Source organism: Porites lutea, chromosome 2 (genome assembly GCF_958299795.1).
Source record: "Porites lutea chromosome 2, jaPorLute2.1, whole genome shotgun sequence".
Classification (NCBI taxonomy): Eukaryota; Metazoa; Cnidaria; class Anthozoa; order Scleractinia; family Poritidae; genus Porites; species Porites lutea.
Genome location: NC_133202.1, coordinates 23,922,658 through 23,947,168, shown reverse-complemented (window position 1 = coordinate 23,947,168; position 24,511 = coordinate 23,922,658). Strand labels below are relative to the sequence as shown.

General features: G+C 38.9%; 1 protein-coding gene across 1 annotated transcript; it reads right to left on the bottom strand.

The window, feature by feature from the left end:
- Positions 1-4,892: 4,892 nt before the first annotated feature.
- Positions 4,893-24,425, bottom strand: LOC140928073 (uncharacterized). The gene is made up of 12 exons (XM_073377794.1): positions 24,286-24,425; positions 22,352-22,484; positions 21,023-21,144; positions 19,742-20,575; positions 17,779-17,827; positions 16,543-16,661; positions 15,462-15,756; positions 11,665-11,912; positions 10,246-10,353; positions 8,463-8,553; positions 7,623-7,759; positions 4,893-6,660 (listed from the first exon to the last, which is right to left on the bottom strand). The coding sequence occupies exons 1-12, from the start codon at positions 24,418-24,420 to the stop codon at positions 6,427-6,429; spliced, it is 2,505 nt and encodes an 834-aa protein (XP_073233895.1). The 5' UTR covers positions 24,421-24,425; the 3' UTR covers positions 4,893-6,426.
- Between the last annotated feature and the right edge of the window lie 86 nt (positions 24,426-24,511).

Below are 24,511 nucleotides of genomic sequence, written 5' to 3'. Positions count from 1 at the left end.
TCACCTTCTGTATAGAATATGTGTCAAAATCTTTGATCATGAATTGGAATATTTCAAAGAGCTACACAATGACCAAGAATACTATTGACTGACAATATACAGAGGGGGTGGAGCTGTATTGTCAACTATTACTAGAAAATATTTCTTATTTGAGGGAGGTGGTTAATACAGGGATGGCTTTTATTTTAGGAAATAAAATATTTTGTATCATCTTACAATAGAACTTTGATTTCCACTTTAAGGTCAAATCCACAGAGCTAAACCTCCAAGGTTTCCATATTTGTTATAAATGTATGGTTCAGCTACATGTAAGAAAGACTTGCCAAAAAACTTATGAATTACTCAACTTGTTCAGATCTTAAGTGACATTTATATAACGACAAGTATTTGTTATTTTTGCATCCCCTAACACACCTTGTCTGTCTGCCCCCTTCTAATATTGTTGCATAAACTTTGCTTTCAGTATCTCTTGCGGAATGCAAAGTGGTGAATACTGCTCTTCAACAGATATCTTTCCATCATAATGAAACAATTCTCTTCATCGAATTCTCATTAACATAGTCTTAAAAGTTAAATGACTAGAACGCCCAAGAGCAATGTGATCAAACATTGTAAATTAAAAGTAAAAGAGAAATAGTGAAGAATTACAACTTCTAATCAAATCTTTGCTTATATTTTAGAATAAAGTATTCTTGAAACTGAGAATGGTTTGATCTGAGCTGGCTTAAAATCAAACTGAATCACTGCATGAAACTTTTTGTTTTGTGTTCTTATCTATGTATGCAATATGTGTGAAAATATCCAATTATGAATCTATGTTTTTTAAAGAGCCACACAAACAAGAAGACTATTGACCGACCACGATACATACAGAGCGGGGGCAGCTGTAGTGCCAACTATTGATAGATAAAGTATGAAGGAGTGCTGCCATATATTTATTTGTTATGGTCTACAGTTCAAGGTTGCTTTTTGATTTCCATAAATGGAAATCGGCTCATCCTCGGTGTAAGAACCTGTTAAACGCACAAGTGATGTAAAACGGAGGAAACAAAGAAGTCAACGCAGTAGAACGCAGAAAAACAAAAGGTGCGAAACAAAGAAAAAGTTCACAGGTTGTTACACCGAGGTAAACCCTGGAAATCGACAGATTAGACGCCTTACACTACTACATGAAAAATTACTGCAATTTGATTGGCTTAGAGCAGTGGTATTTCAGCTTAATTTGAAATACCTACATGTGAAAATTACAAACCTTTTGCAGGTAGTAGTATAAACAAATAACAGCATGATTTGTACGTGATATTTGGCATAAATACCACTCGTGATATTTCAAAATTGTCTCAAATTTAAAATTACGTATAACAATTTCGAAATATCACTCGTGGTATTTATGCCAAATATCACTACAAATCTTGCTAGTACAAAAACAAAGCTCTTCATGTCATATGTCGTAGTAGCTTGCCCTCGATCATGGAAAAAAGAACACGTTCCCTTTTTAACGATGATCAACTCAGTAGTATAACAAATATGTTAGCTTCCTTGTGAATTAAACGCTTTTTTCATTCCAGAAAATCTGAGGAAGTATTAAAAAGTTGAACTAGAAATCATATGAGCTTACCCCTGATACGCGAAAAGGTGAAAAGGGGTGCCATAACAGAAAACAAACAGAAAGATCTTACCAAATCTTCATCCACTTTGCTGGTTGATGAAGAAGCACCTTCTTTGCTCTTTTTTATTTTTCTCTCCCCGTTATCTCTAAAATCTCTCTTTGCGGGAGAACGTTTTGGCATGGTACAACAGCACCTACAACGCGACGGTTGACAACTGACAAGCGATCGACCAAGAAACAACCCAGCAAGTACGTCATGTAAGGTCACCTATTGACCAATAAAAACTCGGGCTCGAGTATTGGAGGGTCATTTTTTGGCCCTCTATTACAATCTTCCCCATGGTAAAGTACCCCCTTTTTGAACGCTTTTATAGCTGCCAGAAGCTGCCAGTCGTCTCTATATATCGCACGCGTGACCGAAGGGAGAGGGAGCGCGAGAGGTGATGGGAAGGAGGAAAACCTCCTCTTTCCTCCTTCCCATCACCCCTCGCTCTCCCCTTGACCGCGTAATTAATAGTACACTGAGAGACGACAAGGGACGAGTCAGCAGCTAATATACTTCTCCTTTCTTGTGAAGGAAAGTGACGCCTCTATTTATAGAGGGTAACACTTGACAGTTATGATCTAAACTGATAAACTTGTGGCCCTCTCTTGATATAAATCAATAATGTATTTAAAAAATACAACGTCATTATAAAAAGATAAAAATTTACATATATGAAAGCTGTCGTAGACACAATTTAAAAACAAGCAAAAATAGTATTTTGGAACTATCCAGAGTCTTATAAAATTTAACTTATTTTACTACCTACTTAACTATTTAAAAGGCATTCTATATTTCCTGTCTCTCTTTGCTTAGTAATTACAATTATTTAAAAGGAAAAACTAAATTTCTTTTTAAAGTTTTAACTTTCTTTAGATCAGCAGACTGTTCGTTCCAATTTCTAATCGTCCTCACGGTAAAAGTTCAGCCTTCTTTCGTTTTTTCTTCAAAATTGGACAATTAAAATTTAAATCTGAAAAACGAATGGTGTTACGAATCTCAGATTTGGATTTATGTACTGGAGTTGTTCCCTGTAGTCTATTATAACTTAAAAAACATCTACTTACCGTAAATGCTCGAATTAGCGCCCAGCTTCAAATAAGCACCCCGCTTCGAATTAGCACCCCTCCTAAGGCTTAAAATTTGGAATAAGCGCCCTCTTCAAGTAAGCGCCCCCCGCCCCTCCCCCGAAAAAAAAACGAGGTTCAGTACACGGTGCGATATACGAGATGTATACGGTACTTTGCCTTCATCAAGTTCAAAATACCAAATAAAATGTCTACGATTCCCTTTCAGTAAAGGTCAGATCGTAGGGATGTAATTTGCAAAGATGCTACGAGCCTCGGTTCTTAATATGACAATAAAAAAAATCAGCGCCAAATAGCAGAAATAAAGTGGATTTCTTACACATGTCCATGGAGACTGGGCCCTGTTTGGGCAATGGTCCAACCCTTTTATGCTGTGCCCAGTAGAGGGCTATAGTTTTGTGCTAGAGAGACTGATCTCTTGTTTATAAAATCATCGGAACAAGGCCAATGTCTCAAGGCCCCTGTTTTGCATGTGGCCAACTAGTCTGAGTCAGTTGGGTTTTCTAAACATTTATGTCTGCAATCGTCTTGTGCAGTTACAGATGTGTGGTGTATAAATCTCCCAAAAAACTGATTTCGAAATACCGAGAACAATAATCCACACCGCAACTGAACTAAACAAAAAACCTTCCGCTAAATCAAGAAACGCCAATTCAATTTCGACCCTAATTGACACTCTTCTGAGCGTAATTCACTATACCTAATGAATGTGGATTGTTTTTGTTCTATAGATTGTGCCGTGAAAATCATCAATGCCAGTTGGAGGAGGAGCGTGAAAGATTACGTCAAGACGAACTTGCACGCAAAAGAGCAGCTCAACCGGAACCATGGCGACCAAAAACAACCTAGAAACAGGAAAGCCAATTATTGTGGCAGATTACAAAAGTGGTAGCAATCACCAGACTAATTGGACAAGCTTTTTGTAACATGACTTCTTTGCATTGCTAAGTGGTATTTGTAAAATAATGAGAAATGTGTTTATCTAAATAAAGGTATGCTTGATGATTTCACATCTTTCAAAATATGTGGTTAGCCGATATTGTTTCAGTTACAGATCCCCTTACCCTTATGAAAAATTTAAAAAGCACTCCTGGTTCGATTCCAGTGACACATAATCGCTATATTTCTCCCGCCAACTACCAACAGATACTTCAGTTGATTCTGCTAAAAGAAATCAAATCCACTAGAGCTGATACTTGTGAAACATGGGAGAGGAGAGTGAGGATCCAAAAATCATAGTTGACGACCTGTATTATCTCTCTTTATGGTGGAAAAACATTGGTTTCCCTAATCCATATCCGCTGGGTAGTGATTTATCCAGTGCATAGCGTTATCCAACATTATTTGAACACCTAGCACCAGGACTGTTAGAAGGTTTGGTTACCGTTTGACAGGTAGAGGCTCCATATCTATATATAAACAAAAGGAACAAATCTATAAAGTGCACCAAAAACAAATAACCAACTGACTGTCGTCTCCGGGTCTTATGATGAACCCTTCCACGGATTTTTCAACTTTTGACATGGACAAGTTAGGGGAAACTCGTCAACTCCTCTAGAAAAAGTGCCTTTACATTAATAAAATTATCAAGTCTGAAAGTGATCAGTTGAAAACTAACGAAGGTAAAGCTCCTCAAAGTCGGTAAGTTTTACCGAGACGTTTGTTTGATGCGGGCACAAACTTGAAAACACCATACAAACTTCTGCAAATTTTCGCAACTTTGTTGAGCTACATCTTTGGCAACTTTACTAATTTCAACCTTTTTGACAGACCGGGGGGCGTTTGAGGCCCCCTTCGTACTGTGATAGGAGATACAGGGGTAACGCAATAGAGCCAAAAAATAATTGCCAAAAAAAAAAAAAATGAAAGAAAAGAAATAATTGGGGCCAGCCAGTATGGAGTATGCATACTCCATTCTACAACCATTAATGACGGCAAAAGGACAAACAAAAAATCAAACAAAAACAACATAGCAACAAACAAAAACGTGTCGCATTCTTCAGGGTATGGATGTATGCTTGTATATCAGCTGATGTACTTGCCCTTTCCTGTGTAAAAGGCAGAGAAAGAATTCCCTCTTTTTAAACACAACTAAAACCTTTGTTGCAAAAGGCAAGTGACTGGTATTCGTAAATTCATGTTACACAGTTGCTTCATTAAGAGTTCTTTATTGACGGTAAATTCGGTTAAATCTTAGGCAATACTTCAGTTAAACGGTAAAACATAATTATAATTTCAAGACATATTTTCAGTTTTCCAAAATCGTGGGCGAATTACCGGTAGGGTGAGACACCCAGGCATCGTTGCGTGACAATTATACATTCGGTACACGGTGTAACAGAGCGTTTAGAAGAGTGTTCACCCCGAAATATTTGTCAAACGCGGTTCCCACAGAGACGGACAGCGCGCACAGCGCCTAGAAACCAGGAGCAATTTAAAGGAATTTAACAGAAACCTTCACTGGAAAGGTGGAACTAAAACTATTTACAAAATCCCTGTTAGGAAAGAAGAGTGCTCCTGGTTATGGCCACTTTCGCAAAGAAAGAGCTTAAACCACGTTGCCAGAAAAAAAAAAAAAAAAAACACGAATGTGAAAGCATGTTTGGACACAAAAACCCTTCCGTAAAACAAGCGAGGTGTTCTCCGTTTCAGAAAGATCCCTGCACTCTTGGGACATCTGCTCCTTAAAGAGGTCGCCTAGATAGAGAAAAAAGTTCCTTACTAGTGGTTACTTTACACCAGAAGTTAAGATCAGTGGCTTTCCTTTGGATGGTTTATTTTTGATAATGTACAAAATTTCTGCCCGAAGAATTACCTTGCTGAGTGAAGGCCAAACAAAACAAAAAACCAAACAAGACAAAAAACAAAAAACGAAACAAAACAAAAAATCACTGCTTACAATGGGTAAAACTAAATATTTAAGTTTTACAGTGCAACTATAAAGAGCACAGCATCTTTTTTTAGATGTACAAAATTTACCTGAGTGAAGGCTAAACAAAACAAACAAACCACTGCTTCGATTGGGTAAACTTAATATTAAAAGCTTTTCCATGTATTTATAAAAAAACACGGTGTAAATAATCTGTTAGAGTGGTTTTCGTTTGAGTGTCGTAAAACCAAAACCAAAGTAATTACTTTGGCCAATCACATAGGACACAGACAATACATTGAACCAATCAAAACTCGAAGTAATTACATGTGGCTGACGCAAAGCGCGGGAAAATGCATGCGAGCGCGTCACAATTGGCTTTGGTTTTACTTCTGATTGGATGAAAAGGTGGCGCGAATCTTTTAAGCCAATCGCATCGTGTAGAAAGTGCAAAACCAATTACTTTTCGACACTCAAATGAAAACCGCTCTATAACCAGGATTGATGATCATTTCGCGGCGTATGGTAAAACTAGATAACGGTCATGTTTGTTGGAGGTTAAAATCTTACAGCGCAAAATCCAAGTGAAAGTCACTGAGCAGTACATCTCTCTGCATGAAAGTCAGGCTGTTTGTTTTTGTACAAATAGTACGACTAAAACTAGGTGAGACATTTCGGCTATCCTAGGCTATATATCGGATTAAAAGTCAAACCAAACAAATAATCAATATCCGCTGCGGAAAAGCTCTCGGACAGTTCAAAGAAGTGAACAGAATATCTAAAACAATAAAAAGTTTAGTTGGCTCTTTGATATATTTCATCGCCTTCTCGGCCCACGTGGGCTTCTGCTTCTACTTTTGCTTCGACTTCGCTCTCTTCTTGTGTTTCTCGGTGAGCGTGACCGCTGTTTCTGCTGTTCGCGCTCTCGTTTTTCTTTTTCACGTTCTTTCTCACGTTGCTCTTGTCGTTCTTTTCGCTCTTTGTTTTCCTTTTCTATTTCCTCCTGTCGCGCTTTGCGTCTTTCTTCTCTTTCGCGTTCCCGTGTTGCAATCTGAAAACAAGACAGAAGCATTGACTGTAAGTAGGGACCATACACAAGTGGGGCTCTGAGGGGCTAAGGAAAATAGGTCCAAAAACTCACTTTCAAAACGAGGCTGTAAGTGCAAGACCTTTCTTGTGAAAGTGACTTTTATTTTACCCTGTGAGCAGTGGATTCTCCAGGCCGGACGCTACGGGAGAGAAACCTCTCCCGTAGCGTCCGGCCTGGAGAAACCACTGCTCGCAAGGTACTTTTATTTGCAAGTTCATCAAAAATCATTTTTATAACAATAGCTTCGCACTTAGCCTCGCTTAGAAACAGAGGCTTGGGCAACTCGGAAATAGTTTATTTTGGGGGATTTTGACACCCAATAACTGGTCGCCGGGAATTGAATGAGGCATCAAAAATAACCAATTGAATTTTAATGCGCGCGAGCTTTATTTACTTATTTAATTGACGTATGTATTTAGTTTTTTATTTAACGCATTACGTTTCCTTTAGACTGTTTTCGTACTCATTGGCCTTGCCAGTAACTGTTCTCACATTGTGGGTGGCTCCTCCTGAAATGTTCTACATTTGTTATAGAAGTTAATGGCGCCGAAAAACCAATTGTGGAATTGCACACATTTAAGGCATCCTACTGATGAGCAGTTAGGACTTTTAGATATTTTGAACAAAAACAATTTACCGTCCTCTTTAAACTTAACTGAGACAGAGGATGGAAGAGATACAGAAAGGCCAACAGGAGGCATGGACGGGCAAAACTGTCAGATTCAAAAATTAAACGAATACAATAACAGATTGCTTTCAAGTAACTTAAGTGAAGAGTGTTCATAATGCTTTGATACATGTATGCAGCCATGATTCAGTCAATAAAGATCTTGCTTTTAAAAGCAGAATCGACGAAAATACCACAACCTCATCCTGATCAACCGGGCACACTTTGAAAGGGCACACTTTATACTAAAACGTACCTGTTCGTCGCTGAGCGGTAACCAGTATAAACAGGGCGTGGTTTTCGTTTTTCTGAACAGATTATCCAGCAAATTACCAGCGTTCTTTTGATCTTCTTCTTCTTCCTCAACTTCTGCCGCCGGCTTCTCTTCGACAACTTTGGAAAAAAGACACAAGAACACGACTTTATTCAAAAGAATAGTCGCATCATTTGACCACCTACCACATGATCCGATTTGGCTCCATAACCAGTTAGTCCGCTACACAGCCGTTTTTGCGTCTTCTTTGTGTCGTCTTCGTTGGGAGGAGCGTTGCGTGACGACACAAAGAACGGCTGTACAGCAGACTACAGAACCTGCCGCTGTTCAAAAAATGAGCGGCCGCCTGCGATTCCCCCCAGAAAAAGACAGGAACCGAGGAAGCCGCGGAAAGCGAGCCTATAAACTGATTATAAGCGAGCCTATAAACCGCACACATACAAGGACGTAACACTGAAGGGCAGTTCTTTAGTGAGGAGCAAACAAAAAATACATGGATAAATTGGACAAATTCAAATTTAAGCTCTATGAAACAGTGGCAAAATAATATTCAAGGTAAAGTAGCTGTTAGCGCGGGGGATAAAAATACGTTATATCACAGATTTAGCAGGAGACCCTCTTAAAGCTTGTCACGCAGTTGTCTCCAAGACTCGTTAGGAAGGAGTGCGTGACACAACACAATAGGTCTTTAAGCTCACCGTCTCCCTCCACTGTATCAACCAATCAAAACAGATGCTGCAAGTTAGTTTGTCGTACGCACGTTAAGAATCATTTCTAGGTCACAAACAATCCCTGTGTTAGTGTTTGTTTCTCATATCATACCTGGTCGATCCTTCTTCACAACTTTCTCAAGTTTCGACTCTCGTTCCTTTCCCTTGGTTTTGCCCAGGGCTCCCTCAGTATCTCTCGCCATCTGTAGATATACAGAGTTGGAGAACGAAAACTAAGTTCGTAACAAAACATCAGGCACCTATCTTTGAGGATTTTACTTTGCAGACGGGCTTGTTTTGTCTTTAACCGTGGAAGCTAATCTACTATGTAACACGCTCCCCCCCCCCCCCCCGCCCCCATCCAAAATCCGTTTTTCTTTGCTGGAATGAGTTGATGCGTATCTTGAACACTTCTGAAGTTCGCCTCGATGTTTGGGCCAACCCTTGCTTTATCACATGGTTTCAGTGTCGGTCGAAGCCGTTTGAACATTTTTGAAACAAATACAATACAGAATCTAATAGCACTCCCAAAAAATGGCTTTTCAGTGACAATAACCAATTACCTAAACCAATAAATACGTCAAAATGATGACATGTTACAATGATATATGTAAATAGAAAAAAAATTAAGCCAAAAATAGTCGCTTAAATAACAAAATAAAAAATTTATATACAGAAAATGAACGACACAGCGACTCAAATATAGTTCGCTAGCCTACTCCAGGCGTTCCGATAGTGGGGACGGCGTAAAGAGATGCCAGAGGAGAAGACATAGTTAATAGAGGTTAAGAGAGGAAGGCATAGAAAGAACTCTCTCCTCTTTCACTAGCTTCCAATTTTGGACCCTCCCTTCTCAGTTTCGTGCCATTTCTCACAATCTTGCTGAACGGGTGAACCAGGTTAATAGGGAGTTTAAAGGTGATGTTACAAGGGGCAATTCGCAACGACGATTTTTAGCAACATTGTTGCGATATTGCGTAGTGTATTATATAGTGACTCGCATTCATTTTGCATGCAAGTTCCTTTGAAAGGGCAGCGGGCAGCGTTTTCCCATAGTTAGGAGTTTGAGGTCCAGTTCAAACGTCAAACTTTTTATGCACCGAACTTAATACCTATTTGGATCCACCCAAATGATAATATATTTCCACGGTCAATTCAAACGTTGAGCTTAGTTAGTCGGACTCAATTCATTTTCACGATGTACAATGATCTAAAATACTTAACCAGACAAAATAATTTATAGTAATTTATGCATTAGACTTGGCACATGAAAAGTTCAACGACTGAAACGAAGAAGCCCCGTAGTCGAAATTCCCTAGCCTGCGTGGTAGGCGAAAAAAAGGGAGGGGGAGGGGGAGGGGAGAGGGAGAAAAGCGCGAAAGAGGGGAAAAGGGAAGGGGTCCCTTCCCCTCTCTCCCCAATTCCCCTCCCTTTTTTCCTTCCTCCCCATCTCTCTTTCGACGCCTACCACGCAGCCTAAAAATTTCCATGTGGGTCACTCGAACTTTATTAATGGGTCGAGCCAAATCAGACATGTCGGACATAACTGATTCAAACGTCGATCTTTTCATGTACTTAATTGAAGAGCTGGAAAATTCGAAGATTGAACTAGGCCTAATTTCCCGTTTTCCCCACAGTTGGTTAACAAGGGTACGTTTGATTGACCGTGTTACGAAATAAGAACACAGGGAAAGTTGGTTACAGATCAGGGTTTTCGGTGGTGTTTAGAACTACTATATGCAGAGGTTCAGCGGGCGGACTTGCACAGTTCGTACCACAGGAACGAACAAGTGATTTCTAGAAATTATTCCATGATTCATTCTTATTCCGGAATATACGGTCAACCAAACGCGCCTCAAGAAGAACACAAGAGTTATGCGTGAACATGTACTAACCTCGTCATTATCAGCAAAATCAACTGCGAGAATCTTTGGACTTGTTGTTGGCCACTTGATACCATGTAGAGCTTGTCTGCTAGCGGCAGCCTCTTCAACACTGTTGTACTGTGAGAAAGACAAAATGATTAAGGTGCCTATTAATCAACAACAACCGGCACAATTTTAAGTGCCCATAACGTAATTTTTTTTAATTGAAGTAACATAAAGGCGTGTGTAGCCGAGCGGTTAACGTCCGGAGTTCGAGCCTCGCCCGTCGCGTTGTTTCCTTAGACAAGGAACTTTACTTAACTTTGTCTTTCTTCACCCAGGTGTATAAATGGCTACCGGCGACATACTGCTGGGGGATAACCCTGCAATGGACTAGCATCCCGTCCAGGGGGGAGTAGCAATACTCCTAGGCATGCTTCATGCTAAGGAAACCGGGATAAGTTCTGGTCGTTTGGGCCTTTGCTTCGTGTGCGACTTTAGCTTTTACCTTACACATTTAATACTACAAGAGCCCCTGCGAAAAATGTTTGCCATTCGAACACAATGGCATCGTCGAACACAATGGCATCGTTTTAGATATTTTGGCACATCCCATCAGGACAGGCTCATATGTGTCTACATGAGACATAAATCCAGGAACTGAAAAATGGGATTTGTAACATAGCGCGCGTGCTTGCCCTATAAAAGTCCAATTAAACCGCTATAAAAAAAAGAAATCTTTTAAAACTAAATCATTGGATAATGCAATTCTAGTGCCCTGATTGGCATAGCCAGCATGGTATATGAGCCGTTATACCATGCTCTCCAAATATGGTAACTGTACGCGTCTAAGCAAAATTAAAAACAAGATGAAAATCGTTTGTTTTTACAAATAATGTCGAAGAGAGTTCCCGATATTTTGTGGCCCTTTTTTAAATAAAACAATTATTCCACTGGCGCTTGTTGGATATGAGATGATTATAGCCAACTCATACCCAACGCGCACTCGTGGAAAAAATGTTAAATATTTATGCAAGCCCGTGCGTATATATATATAAATAAATAAGATGACGTGTACAGTTTTGTCCATGAAACTCGCATTTCCGTCTGTTTTTCTCAATTAGTCTCCTGTAGCCGAAGAAAATGATGAAGAATTTTCCAGCATTTTTGGAATTGAGCTTCTAGCCACCAACAGCAAAACTGGTGACGATGTTACGTACATTAGTGCCCGAGTCGCTAAAAGGTCTGGCGTGAAGACTGAAATTCAGCTGGAACAAAATCAAGATTCTGGCTTCTTTCAACCTTTCGACGGATTTTCGCTATCACTGGTTCCATTCAAAACTTGAAAAAACCGTGGACGGGTCTATTATTGTGGAGAGGTGAGAACAAACAATATGTAGAAATGAAAATATCAGCCCATGTAAGGCTTTTTTTTCGCACACTTCTTACCACGACGTAGCAATGTGACTTAATCTTGTCAATCCAAAATCCATCCTCGGCCAGTGTTCCATATTTTCCCAAGAGCTCTTTAAGCTGGTTCAGGGTGAACGGTCGCACAAGGTTCTTCACGTGTAGTACCTCGCTCTCCGGGTGTCTTGAGGGTGATGGTGATCGTTCAGCTCGTATGGGTGAAGTTTCTCGAAGAGGTTCTGATGTTCGTCGTGGATGAGGATTATCACTTATTGGAGTTTCAGCTTCTAAACATAGCAAACATACACGTAAAAGGCAGTCAAAAACTGAGGACGGTATAGAAGAAAAAGAAGGACACACAACAGTTTAGTCGCGTTAGAATTAACCTGTAAAGGTTTTACGGCAAACAGAAGGAGAAACACAAAACTCTACCCCACAGTTGTTCTAGTACAGTGCTGAGGACTCCAATACTTTCACTTGACAATTTTTTTCATTCAGCAATTTTGGAAGATACTGTAACTGTCTTAGTGTTGAAATGAAAACAATTACACAGTTAGCTTAACATTGACAAAAAGTTTAAAGCTCGTTTAGCCAGTAATTCAAATTTAACGAGTGGTTATCAAAACCTCCGAGAATTTTAGATATCACATTTTTTTCTCCTTAATCGTCACCGAGCACAGACAATGTACATGTAACTGCCAACTGTTGTGCCTATTTTGTTGACAGTTAACTTGGTTTTACAAAGTAAACTTAATTATGGGGCGAAAGAAAACCGGACGTTAGATCACATTGGTAATGGTTGCAATATCAACAAATGAGGAAATAGAGACTACAACACTTGATATAAATATGTTGAATTCAACGTAGTGATAATGCCAATTGCTTGTAAAAGATTAGACCAGTCGTCAACACATCCTTATATTAGAACAACTCTGGTTGAGACATAGTAGAGTTATAAAAACACATTCGAAAAAAAAAAAATCAAATCAAATAACATAAATACGACTTTAATTTTCAGTCACGCTTCCTTGTTGGCTGAATGATTTGCAAAAGGCCTTCCTTGTGTATTTGACAGTGAAATTAACTTTTTGCACCAAAATTTGACCAACAAGGAAACTTTGCTGAAATTGCGATGTTTACTGGCAATAAAAATCACTGCATGTAAAATACTCCTCTGCATACAGCGCTAGCTAGTACAACACTGTCAAATGGTTTGCGGCTCAAACACAGGAAAAGATGTGGTACGCACAGCCACAGATGACCCCGATGGCTTCTGAACATCATCAAGTAAATTTCAATATCATCACCAACAGCAAATCGCAGGCTAACATTCAGCCACTGAGTCAATAGCATACAAGCGTCTCTTGGTCACCTCTAATGATTATCATATTTCAGGAATAATCAACTTTGAACTCTATGCAGCCCTCGAGTCATTTATATGACACAATGATATTGTTCTCACAGTGTCCTGATCTTAACAGTGCAGTATTTGGATGGACTTCAATTTGCTTGTGACAAGGTTGACACTAGCAAGTCTCTTTCAAAGTAGTTTTGTGTGGTTGCTTGTCAATTCTTACTCCACTCATGTTCTTGCACGTGACCGAAAGTACAGGTGTAAAAGTTGCTCTGTAATTAAATCCCTCAGACAATAATCACAACCTTTTCTTGTCCAGTAGATTTATCAATACTTTTCATTCCACATCATCCGAATATTTTCTGGTTCAGCAGTGTCAGTTTTTTCTGAAGACGTCTTAAAGGGTTCACATTTTCCTTGATTTAAAGACTCTTTCAATGTTGGAAACGTACATGTAAGAACTCGAATCTTCATGAATGCTGCAAATGTAGATCAAAATCAGAGCTGTTCCTTTCCACTTCAAGTTTTCACTGTGTTTTCCCAAGATGGTACGATACCAGTGATATCAAAGGTGTGCTATAAATCATTCCTGTCTCTTGGCTAATCATTTACCAGCAAATTTCTGGAATAAAGAATACAAGTATATTCATCTTCCCATTCCAAGGCAGCAAAACAATCGTCTTTTTTTGGTATTTCCATCAGCAAACACAGCAACAGTGTAGCTGTGGTTGCACTTCAGGCAGGGTAGACAGACATTGCAGTTCTGTAAGATATAACTTTGTTCAGTATTGTTGCATTCACAAAGCTTTCTTTTAATAAGTCCGCACAGTGAGTTGCTGCAGCACTGTCACAGTCCGGAGGTGTAAAACACATTGTATAACAAGCAAATACAATGTATGTGGTATTTTCAATGTTTGGCCTCATAAAACAGTGGCCAGGCAATAAAACAGTCTCGCCACTTCTTGGTTGGTTACTACATCACGATCCTTCACTCTTTTCCTGTGCTCACTCTCAATACAAGAATGCCATTGAATTAGGAACAACATGCTGTTCTGGAAGAACTTTTCTTCTTTCTTTTCTTGGTTATGTCTTCCTTCTCTTTGCTTTGTTGCAGTTCAAATTCAAGTCAGTGTATTACTCTCAGGATACTCTCACTCTGTTTTCTGTTGTGTGTCAGTGAGTCCTAGGTCAGTTCATTGATGTTTTCAGTGGCGTTCATTTATACCCCAGTTAAGTGAGTCATCTGAGACAAGACAGTGTCCTGGGTTTAAAGACCCTTTGCTTTGTTTTTGGTCACAAAACCCAGTTTCAAGAGTTGACAGATGTTCTTTGCTAAAAGAAATCTTCTAGTTTGGCAAACCCACCACGCATGAACAGGTTGTCATAAACATATCTCATTACTCTTTGGTCTTTCAAAACTCATTTGCCATCTGATCATAGCATTGTCCACATTGCATCTTTCCATATTTTCAAATCAGACCACCCAGCTGGGTGTAACCCATAGAAAACCTCCCATACCGCATGCCGTCAGCACAGAAAAGGGATCATCATGTACAGGGAGAGAGAGCTCATAAGGAACTTTACACTTGTAGCTGCTACGGCTGCTGCTGTGTGCACAAGGTTAGATATAAAACAAGGATGCTCAGAGAAAAGACAACTGTTGTTAGATAACTATCAAATGACCTTGCACAATAAGTTTATACTTTAGCTGCAGTGCACGTTGCAGGAGGAGACTTTAAGATCAAGCTATCACCTTCATAAATTTTAGAGTTATGGTGTACACATTTGATATCATTTTAACTTTTGAGTCCATGAACAGAATCTTGCAGTGTGGCCTTTCAAACGAAACCTCTTGGATAGACCTTTTGTGTGGTAATTATTATTATTGATTTTAGTCTGCTCAAAATTCAAATCAGGATTCTTCTTATTTTTCACCCTTGAAATTGACAGTGGTGATCTAACAAAAGAGATGCAAATCTGCTACTGCACATATTTATTATTTCAAAATACATGAAAGATTAATAAGAAACATGCCAGCAATGAACTTAATAAGAAGTCTCCTCTACATTATTCTGATGGTAATTAGGCCATTGCCAACTGCAACGTAAACTGCGGCTACAGTTAAGGTGCTCTGAATGAATGGCAATGATCTGAAGGCCTTCCCTACATTTCATCTCTTGTGAGCTGCGCTAAAAAAAACAAGCTCCAGGTTTACATAAGTCATTGTATCTTGCCAACCCTTTTCCAAACCGCAAGTTAATGACTTTGTTTACAGAAATGCAAGGAAGGCACATTTCACAGCCACGTGAACTTGTCGATTTGGTAGGATGTACAGCTGTAGAAGGTCATTTGAAAGTCAAAATTATGATTAATAATGTCATTAATTCACACACACACATCAACAAGCAGTAACGGCAAAAAAGAAGTAGTTGAGTAAAATAATACAAACACAACAAATTATTCCAGCTGTGTACAACAGTACCTTCTTCAACCTCCATTTTGATAGTTTCCTGTTCCTTTTCAATTACAATAGGTTTTCTCTGTAGCTTTATGGTCTTCTTTTCCTCCACTTTCACAATCCTTTCCTTGCGCTTTTTGTTCTCAGGCTCTGTGGTTTCAGGTGTCTTTACAGGCACCGGATCTTTCTCCTCCTCTGCTTTCTCTTCCATCTTTTTCTCTTCATCCTCTATCTCCTTCTCATCATCATCATCTCCTCCAAGATCCATGACTGCTTCCAGTGCTGGAGTGCTGTGCACCTGTACTCCTGGAATGAGGTCCTAGAGAATTAACAAACACAACTGAACAAAGGCTACCTTGACAGGTTACAAGACAAAGTTTTGACTAGTTGAAAATTCATGTGTTTAGGTCCTCCAATCATATGAAACCATGCTTAGCATGCTTAGCCTTTGAAAGATTTGAACCCTAAAATCAAGGTCAAATTTTCACCAAGCATGGTTGAAAATTTAACCAATGAAGTATGAACACCTTGACTGTCTAAATTCTTTTGTGGCAACGACATGGTTACGTAGATAGATGGTAACTCAGCTGGGAGATGCCAATGTGGATTTCAAGTGGTTTGCACATGGGTAGCCAGTAAAAGGCAAAATTCAACCTTGTTAACCTGTTCTGTGGGGCTTTTTTTGCAGAAAGGAAACATACTGTTGAAAATTCTCTTAATGATTTCCTCTTTAGTTGGCAGAAATCCATTATGTGAAAAACATCCACTTTCCTGGCAGATTCTTTTGTGACTTAAAAAATGTCTGCCATAACAAAACAATTTCTTTCTTTCACCACGACAAAGCCATCTTTAAACAACATCTGGTCTATCTGTGGCTACTATGTGGCTAAGAGCAAGACATTTCCAAATTCCAGTCCCTGAAGAACCACTTTTTCAAATATTACAATGTATCTTTTTGTCCCCGGTAGGCTACTTGTCTTGGATGGAAAAAAAAACCAACAACAAAAGAAACAAACAAACAAACAAACAAACAAAAACAAAACAAAACAAAAAAAAAAAACTTGCCAACCCAACAAAGAAACGTATTGTTGTAGAATGTTTTTACCTTTAAAGAATCTGTACTTATAGAAAGGGATGTTTTCTTCTTGCTTGAAGATGAACCCCATCTTCTTTTCCTTGATCCTGGTGGTCCATCAGAAGTTGGTGTGCTTGGTAAGGATGTTCCTTGATACACAACAACACAGTGCAGCAGTAAGTCATCGTTAAGTCCACTTTAGATGAAAGGCACTGAGATATCTATCTACTTTTAATTACCAACTTTGAGAGAGACAAGTGTATTGGCTACATGATTCCCTGAGTTATAACACAACATGAGAAATTTCTGCAATTGGACTGGCTTAGAGCAATGGTATTTCTGCTTAATTTGAAATACCTACATGTGAAAATATTATTACAAACCTTTTGTGGGTGGTAGTATAAACAAATAATAGCATGATTGGTATGTGATATTTGGCATAAATACCACTTGTGATAATATTTCAAAATTGTCTCAAATTACACTTGCCTAACGGCTCGTGAAATTACATATAACAATTCTGAAATATCACTTGTGGTATTCATACCAAATACCACTACAAATCATGCTATTACCCATACAAATTTTAAAACAAAGCAAACATACATGTACACTGTACAGTACTGACTGAATGATTCATGTATATTAATTAATTGTTTGTCAGTGTCTCACAGATAAATAATTCACAGTCAACTCTCTCTAAACCCTTAAAACCTAAACATCATCCACATACACTATTTACAAATTCTATACAAGGCTGCTGCTTAGTAAATTTTTTTTAGGGCCCTTAAAACAAAAAGTTAGGAGCCTGAGCCATGTCTAGGAGCCCACTGATAGATAACCTTAAATAAGGAGGCAGACGCTCGAAACTAAATTCACGCGTCTCGAAACTTGATTCGTTCGAGTTTCGAATTTCTAGAAAAGTGCTTGTTTGTTTACCTTTATCAGCGGGAATTTTTTGCCTACAGTCAACAAACGCACGTTTTACGTTTTCATTTCAAAAGCGCAAAATGAGCATGGAACTCTGTCGGTCCTTCATTGGAAGTAAGCATACAGGCTATTGCCATAACAATCATAAGTTTTAGGTGTCTGTGCTGGCTCCTTGTTTAAAATTTTAGTTGCCCGAGAGCATATCATAGGAGTCTCTGGTGACCGGGCACCCATTAGGGAGCAGCCTTGCTCCAGACTGAAATTCAAGGACTGACTTTAAAGGGACTTACTTAGGATGCCATTGAGCTACTCCTTAGAATGAATGTAATGACTTACGTGGAATAGATATTTTCCTTTTCTTGGTAACAATAGGAGAAGTTGATTTCTATAAAAAAGTGAATGGCTTTTGTTACAATGAATCAATATGTATAGATTAAGTAAAAAATGCACTTGAAACACACCTTACATGTGTGACTCTCCACGGGAAAACCGGGCTTATGAGTTTTCACGGTGAGGCTTAATTCACGCTAACAACCGTGAAATGCAGCACATTGTGACTGTTTACAAAGAAACCTGTCTTTGCCAAGCAAGGCACCAGACTTACACTGCACATCTCATGTTTTAGACATTACTAACTTAACCACTTGAAACAGTCATGAGAAACCACATCTCTGTCCACGCATGGTATTATAAAATTATGAATGTATGCATTATGGTTAATTCATTTCTTTAGCTCATTATTAACATTGCTTGCCTAGCTGCTGCTGAAGTTCACTAGTGTGGAGCAGTCATATCATGAAGCAGGCCTGTCAATACCCCTTTTCACTTAAACAAGTCATTTACTCTTTCTTGGCAAATGTTGCTTGCCTGTTGGGCAACTTCTGACACTACAGTAAAGGGTTACTCCACTACAATGTAGTTCCAGGCTATTGGACAGCACTTTTGTTAAAGGCCCATGTTCACCCAAACGGCTTTGCGCGCTTGTGTTTTTGTTTTGAAACAATTCTTTTGTCAAATGCAGTGTTTTGATTGGCTTCCACTTTGAGGAGCGTTGTGTGACGATACTAAAAAACGACTGCGAGGGAGACTACAATTGCAGCTTTTTTCACGCTTGACCGAAGCTTAGAGAGACAGTATCAAAGAGGCCAGTAAGACTTTTAATTCTTTTCCAAATGGAGGAAGATATATCGCCGACTTCGTTAAATGTCACCGCAGAAAGCACCCCAAAATTTAAACTGGTAGTGAATGCATATGGATGCCTTGTTGAGTCCGATGAACACAATGAAGGTCATAAATTACGAAACGTCTAAGCGCCAGGTGAGGTTTTCCTGAAGCCCGATTCGACTGTGAAATGTTTTGATTCCTCAATCTATTATTTTGTGTTAATTCTGAAGCTTTTAGGTATGTGTTCTCGAAAGAATAAGCGAGAAGTTGTGTTTGCAAAGCGCCGAATCAGCACTGCATACAGTCTGTAATCGCTGTAATCGCTGTATTACACTTTCTTTAGGTTTTGCTAAGGATTGGTTTGCTAATAAGAGTTCTTGCTACTTTAGAGCCGGCTTTAATCGTGATACGCCAGACGATAAGTTTACGTTAAGGATATCACTCGCTTCATAGGTTAAATTAAATAAAGCATTGTTCATGTTAGATTGACTCGCTTGTTTTGCTTTCAACTGATTTCAACGGGACCTTTGTTTACAATTAAACATTCGATGTAGAGGAACTCGGCAAACACGCTGTCTGTAGAATTTACAGCCAAGAGTTTCTTTCCCATCTCTCCAGGGATTAAAAAAACGGATTCACGGAGACGAATGTACTTCGGCGACCCCCGTTGACGCGGTCTTCCAACCATGCTTCCAACCGTTTGTTTCGATGGAGCCACCATCGAAAGTGCTGCAGTGAAACAAACACTCCCAGAAACAAAAAGGCTCGATACCATTCCAAAATATCCAAAAAGATGTAAAGAAAAATACCAAAAGAACTTGTTGAGACTTTCTTTTAAACCAGATTTAGCAAACTGTAGAAGATTAACAAAGATTGACTTTACACACTAAAGGCAGCGATTTTCAACTACGCGAAATGTTTTTTCTGGAGTACAGGGCGCGCAATGCATCTAGGGTGAACATGGGCCTTTAAGACTCGACACTATAAGTAAACATTTTGCAAAATTTACTGTAAAATCATCCACATGTAATCCTCATGCTCAGAAGTGATTCCTTAACTTTTTGTTCACGAATTATAAGATAAAAGAGACAAGTTTAGACACTACTTGTAAGTATTTTGACAAAAATTAACTCACTGGTGGCGAGGGGACTTTAGGTTCCTCTACAACTGCTTTGTCCTCCTCACTCGGCTCCACTTCAAATGTATTTTCCTCATCTGGTGATGGTTGTTGTTGCATTGCCTCTTCAGGTGGTTCATTCTCCTTCTCATCCTCAGCCTCCTTTCCTTTTTCCTCTGGTAAGGTGTTTTCTTCTTCATCCTCTTCTTTTACTTCCCCTTCTTCCTCTTTGCTTTCAACCAGTGGTCTTATGTCCTCCTCTACCGATGTCTTTTCTACAGCTGAGTTCTCCTCAGCTTCATTTTCTAGTGTTGTCTTTTCTGTACTATCTTCTTGTCTCTCCACATTCTGTGGAGATTCTTCTGTATTCTTTTTCTTAATTGCAGGTTTTTGTTCTACCGGAAATTCATCATTTAACAATGATTTTCGTTGTTCCTGTTCATGATCATCTGTGTCCGCACTTGACGAACTTGACGACTGTTGTGCCGAGTCTGAGGCTGATGAGCTTGGTGACTCTGCCTCGGGTTCAACATGTGATTGAGTTTCTTCACTGGGTGGATGTGTCAGAGGTGCAGGTTCAGGAATTGAAGTCATTTGATTTATAAGTCTTTGGTGTTCTTGTGGCTGGTGATACAGCATTTGAGGCTGTGGTATCTGGCTTGGCGGCATTTGGGCTTGCTGCACTTGGGATTGCAACATTTGAACTGGCGGCATTTGGGGCTGTGGCACCTGGGAATGTAGTACTTGGGCTTGAGGAATCTGGGATTGTGTTCCATGCAATTGGGTTTGTGGCATTTGGGCTTGGGGCCACTGCTCTCTGAATTCCTTAACTTGCACTGGAGAGGTAATTTGCTGCAAGGTAAGAAGAACACAACCGTAAAGATACAAACAAAAACCAAGGTGGACCTTTTTATTGATGACATGCAAAATTGTAGCAGGACTAGCTCAGTTGGTAGATAGCTTGACTTAGCTTGTGAATTTGGTGCTCTGTGCCAAGACAATACACAGGGTAAAGAATTAACTAAGAAATGCAGGGATTGTCTTTGCCTATGTAACTTGACTTCACTTACAAGTTTGGTCTTCTTCACTGAACTAATACTCAGGGTAGAGAACTACACAAGCTGCAAGTGGCTTGGATAGCTCGACCATGTAGCTCCATGGCCCGAATGACTAAATACATGTAGCTCCATGGATTGAATGAAGATGTTTGAAAGAAAAATTCTTAGTAGGAGAAAACATAGTTTTTTTTAAAGTCCAATATTTTTGTCCATGCTAACACCGTAAGCAGCAGCATCATACCTGTTGCTGGTTGATCATCAATTGATGTTGATTCATCATAACATGTGGCTGATTATGCATTCCTTGTGGTTGGTTTAATAAACTTTGCTGCTGAATTCCCATTGATTGCACTTGGAAGCCATCTTAAAAAGTTGCAGGCCACAAATTAATATTATACATGTAAGTTTAAATAAATTATTAACTTTTTAATTTAATCAATTAATGAGGAGGATAGAAAATTATTTGAAACACCCTCACTTTGAAGTTTACATCGTGGTTTTTCGTTTCGTTCCCTGGTTTCCTTAACAGATTAAACTTAATTTTACTTTATTTCATAATGAGATTTCACATGTACAGCTGCATGGTTGAAGAGTCTGAGACCATGGGTACCAATAACATGATATTTTGGGACTGTTTAAGTTATTCCAGAAACATGTTGTACCATTGTATTGTCCATCATCATCATCATCATCATCATCATCATCATCATCATCATCATCATCATCGTAATAATAATAATAATAATAATAATAATAATAATAATAATAATAATAATAATAATAATAATACTGGAGCATGCCAGGACCTGACAAAATCACTATCTTTCGGTGGATACCTGCTGGCACCTTGCACAAGAGTGTGGTTGAAAAAAAAAAATTCTTGGGCGATTTCAAGAATCAGTGGTAAAGCTTTACCGTGAAAAACAAGCGAACAAATTATTACCTCGGTGACCTGTAGACTGTTGCGAATTAAAATTCGCTTTCTGAAGGATCGATATTTCCATATTTATGTAAAACATGCTTTTAATAAAGTCACTTCATCCACTGCACCACATTGAAAACTACCTGTTTTTAAAAAACTTTGAGATGATAGCTTTGCTTGTAACTGCCTGCAGGTTTTGTTAAACGTTTCAAGCTGAAATGAATCATAGACTGATCGGCAATGCTTCCAAAAGTGCTGTCATACCTTTTGGCTTCTTTTGGACAAACAGATGTGCCAGCGAACTCTACTGGAAAAAATCTACGTTGGATATAGAAACCTGTCATTCCATGGAGCTACTTTTAAGTTTAAGCCAGTGAGTTCATTGACGCGCCGAAAAGAGTACAGTGACAAGCTCATTATACATTGTATTTCTTGGGTTGACTCACAATTTCTGCAACTCAAGTATCGAGTCTTAATCAAAACACGAGTGACTGTCAACTTACTTTTGAGTTGTACTGTAAATAACCAGTGGATAGTGGTTTAGGATATATAGGGCTATCCAGCTTTTGAACAACTACATTATTTTGTTAATAGTAGGTTATGCAAAAGCAATAGCTTTTCCAAAATAATGCAACGTAAATAACATACCTGGGCGTTGTTGTTTTTGCTGCTGCTGCATCAGAGCATGTGGCCAAGCATTTGCCACTGGCTGCTGGTGTGTTTGCTGTGGAACAGAAAAACTCTCATAATCTTCTTTCTGCTCCAGCTCCTTGTCAATGGCCTGAAAATAAAAGCGAAAAATACAAGTGCTGCAATGTACATCACAAGTGTTTTTCATCAGTTTTGAAAGAAGCAAGCTACCACCATAAGTGTATAGACACCCAATTTTGCCTTGATTAGATAATAACTTATAATTACATCATGTACACTATACCATTATTATTAAACATGAAATATTGATCATTATCAACTCTAGAGGCTGTATTGGTGTGTTCCTTTGGAATGATCCGGATCAGGATCAGCTCATCTCAGTGATTTTGTTACCTCTGCAACGTGAGTCTCTGACACATAAAAATCTCCCAAAATAATTTGTGACATGTGTCCCGTAGGATGCAAAGATCAAGTGATCAATCTGAAGATGATTTTGTAGAATATCGTGTTCTGTGGCTGTTGTTAAATGGCACATATTTCTTTTAGTCTTTGTTGTGCTTGACAACAGAAGGAGTATATTTTTATTTCAGTAAACTGTATTCAGTAATACAGAGTTTTTGGAGTCGGCGTCTTTGGATTAACTGAGTAGTTACATAAAGACCCAGGGACTCATGTTTTTTAACTGGGACTCATGATTTTTCACAAGATGAGTCCCAGGACTCACCATAACTATTTGTTAGATCACTTGGATCACAGAATATGGCAGGAATCTACAAATCCACCGTAAAAAAGGATTCACTGGTTTAGTTCATGTACCATGATCCGAATGATCTAGGATCTCTGATCCTGATCTGGATCATACCAAAGAAACTCACTCTATGATCTACACCCAGGTCCTTAAAGACTGATTAGTCCTGACCCAGGATTAAAAACTATAATCATCAATATAGATTGGTAAAATGTTGGACTCAAGAGATTGCTGATTGTCAGTCTTTCATCTGAGATTACCCAGGGTACTCAAATATCTTTGCAAGGGCTTTTAGGAATTTACAGGATCTCTCTTGAGGTTTGGCCATAAGATTTGCATTGATTTTTAATGCTTGTGTTCATGATTAGTTCTGCTCACTATTGCACCCTCCCTTACGTAAGTAGATAGTACCTGGGCAGATGCCACTCAAACAGTTGTCATAGTTACATGCTGCACTCAGCTGCAGTTCTTAATTACACGAGCCTCTCCAGCACCTTCCCCAAGCTTATCTGGATCATTATACATTTCAGGGAAACAGCCCACCTACCCCCTCCCCCCTCCTAAGCCAACAATAACAATTACTTCTCACTTAGGGAAAAATGTTGTTTTAGGGGAGGGGTACTTAGGTGGGTAGTTTTCTAGAAACGTATAATGATCTGTTTGCTTTGTTGATGAGTTTAAAATATCATTTGTGCTAACAGATCTGGATCTCGGGATAAAGGATCAACTCTATTCTAAACTTTTAAACTCTAATTGCACAAAATAATGCTATACAAAAAAGGTAAAATTTCCGTACAGCCCCATACATCTATTATGCATGAATCAATCTAATATTTCACACAAATAGATTAGAGTGAGAAGTGTCGAAACATTTAATGGGCTGAGCGGAGACCTTACCCAAAGCACTTCTGCCAGCATGGCAGTGAAGACATTAATAAAGCTTTCAAATCAAACCGGTTTACTTCAATTAAGACAGCCGATCAAACTAGCTAGTTACAACGTTAAAATATGAATGTTAGAAGAGATAGCTGGTTTCTAGCCATACAAACAGTTGTTTAACTGGAATCTGATAAACACACAAACAATGAACAAACACAAAATGCAAAATTATACAACAAAGAAAACCGTTCAGTCAACAGTACCAGTTACTTAGCGATCTAGTACATAACACAAATAAAACTACCTCTTGTAGTCTTTCAATAAGGATTCCTTTGTTACCACTTTTTCTGAGGCCTCGCCTTTCCAGCTCCACTTTGAGTTCATCGACCTTGAGCTGGGAAAGCCTTCGACCACCGATCATTATTTCACGCTCCGCCATCTTGAATTTTGAACCGCGTGAAGCAACATCCGGGAACGTTAGGAGTTATAAGAACTTCTCTGATTGGCTCTAAAACATTGACCAATCACTG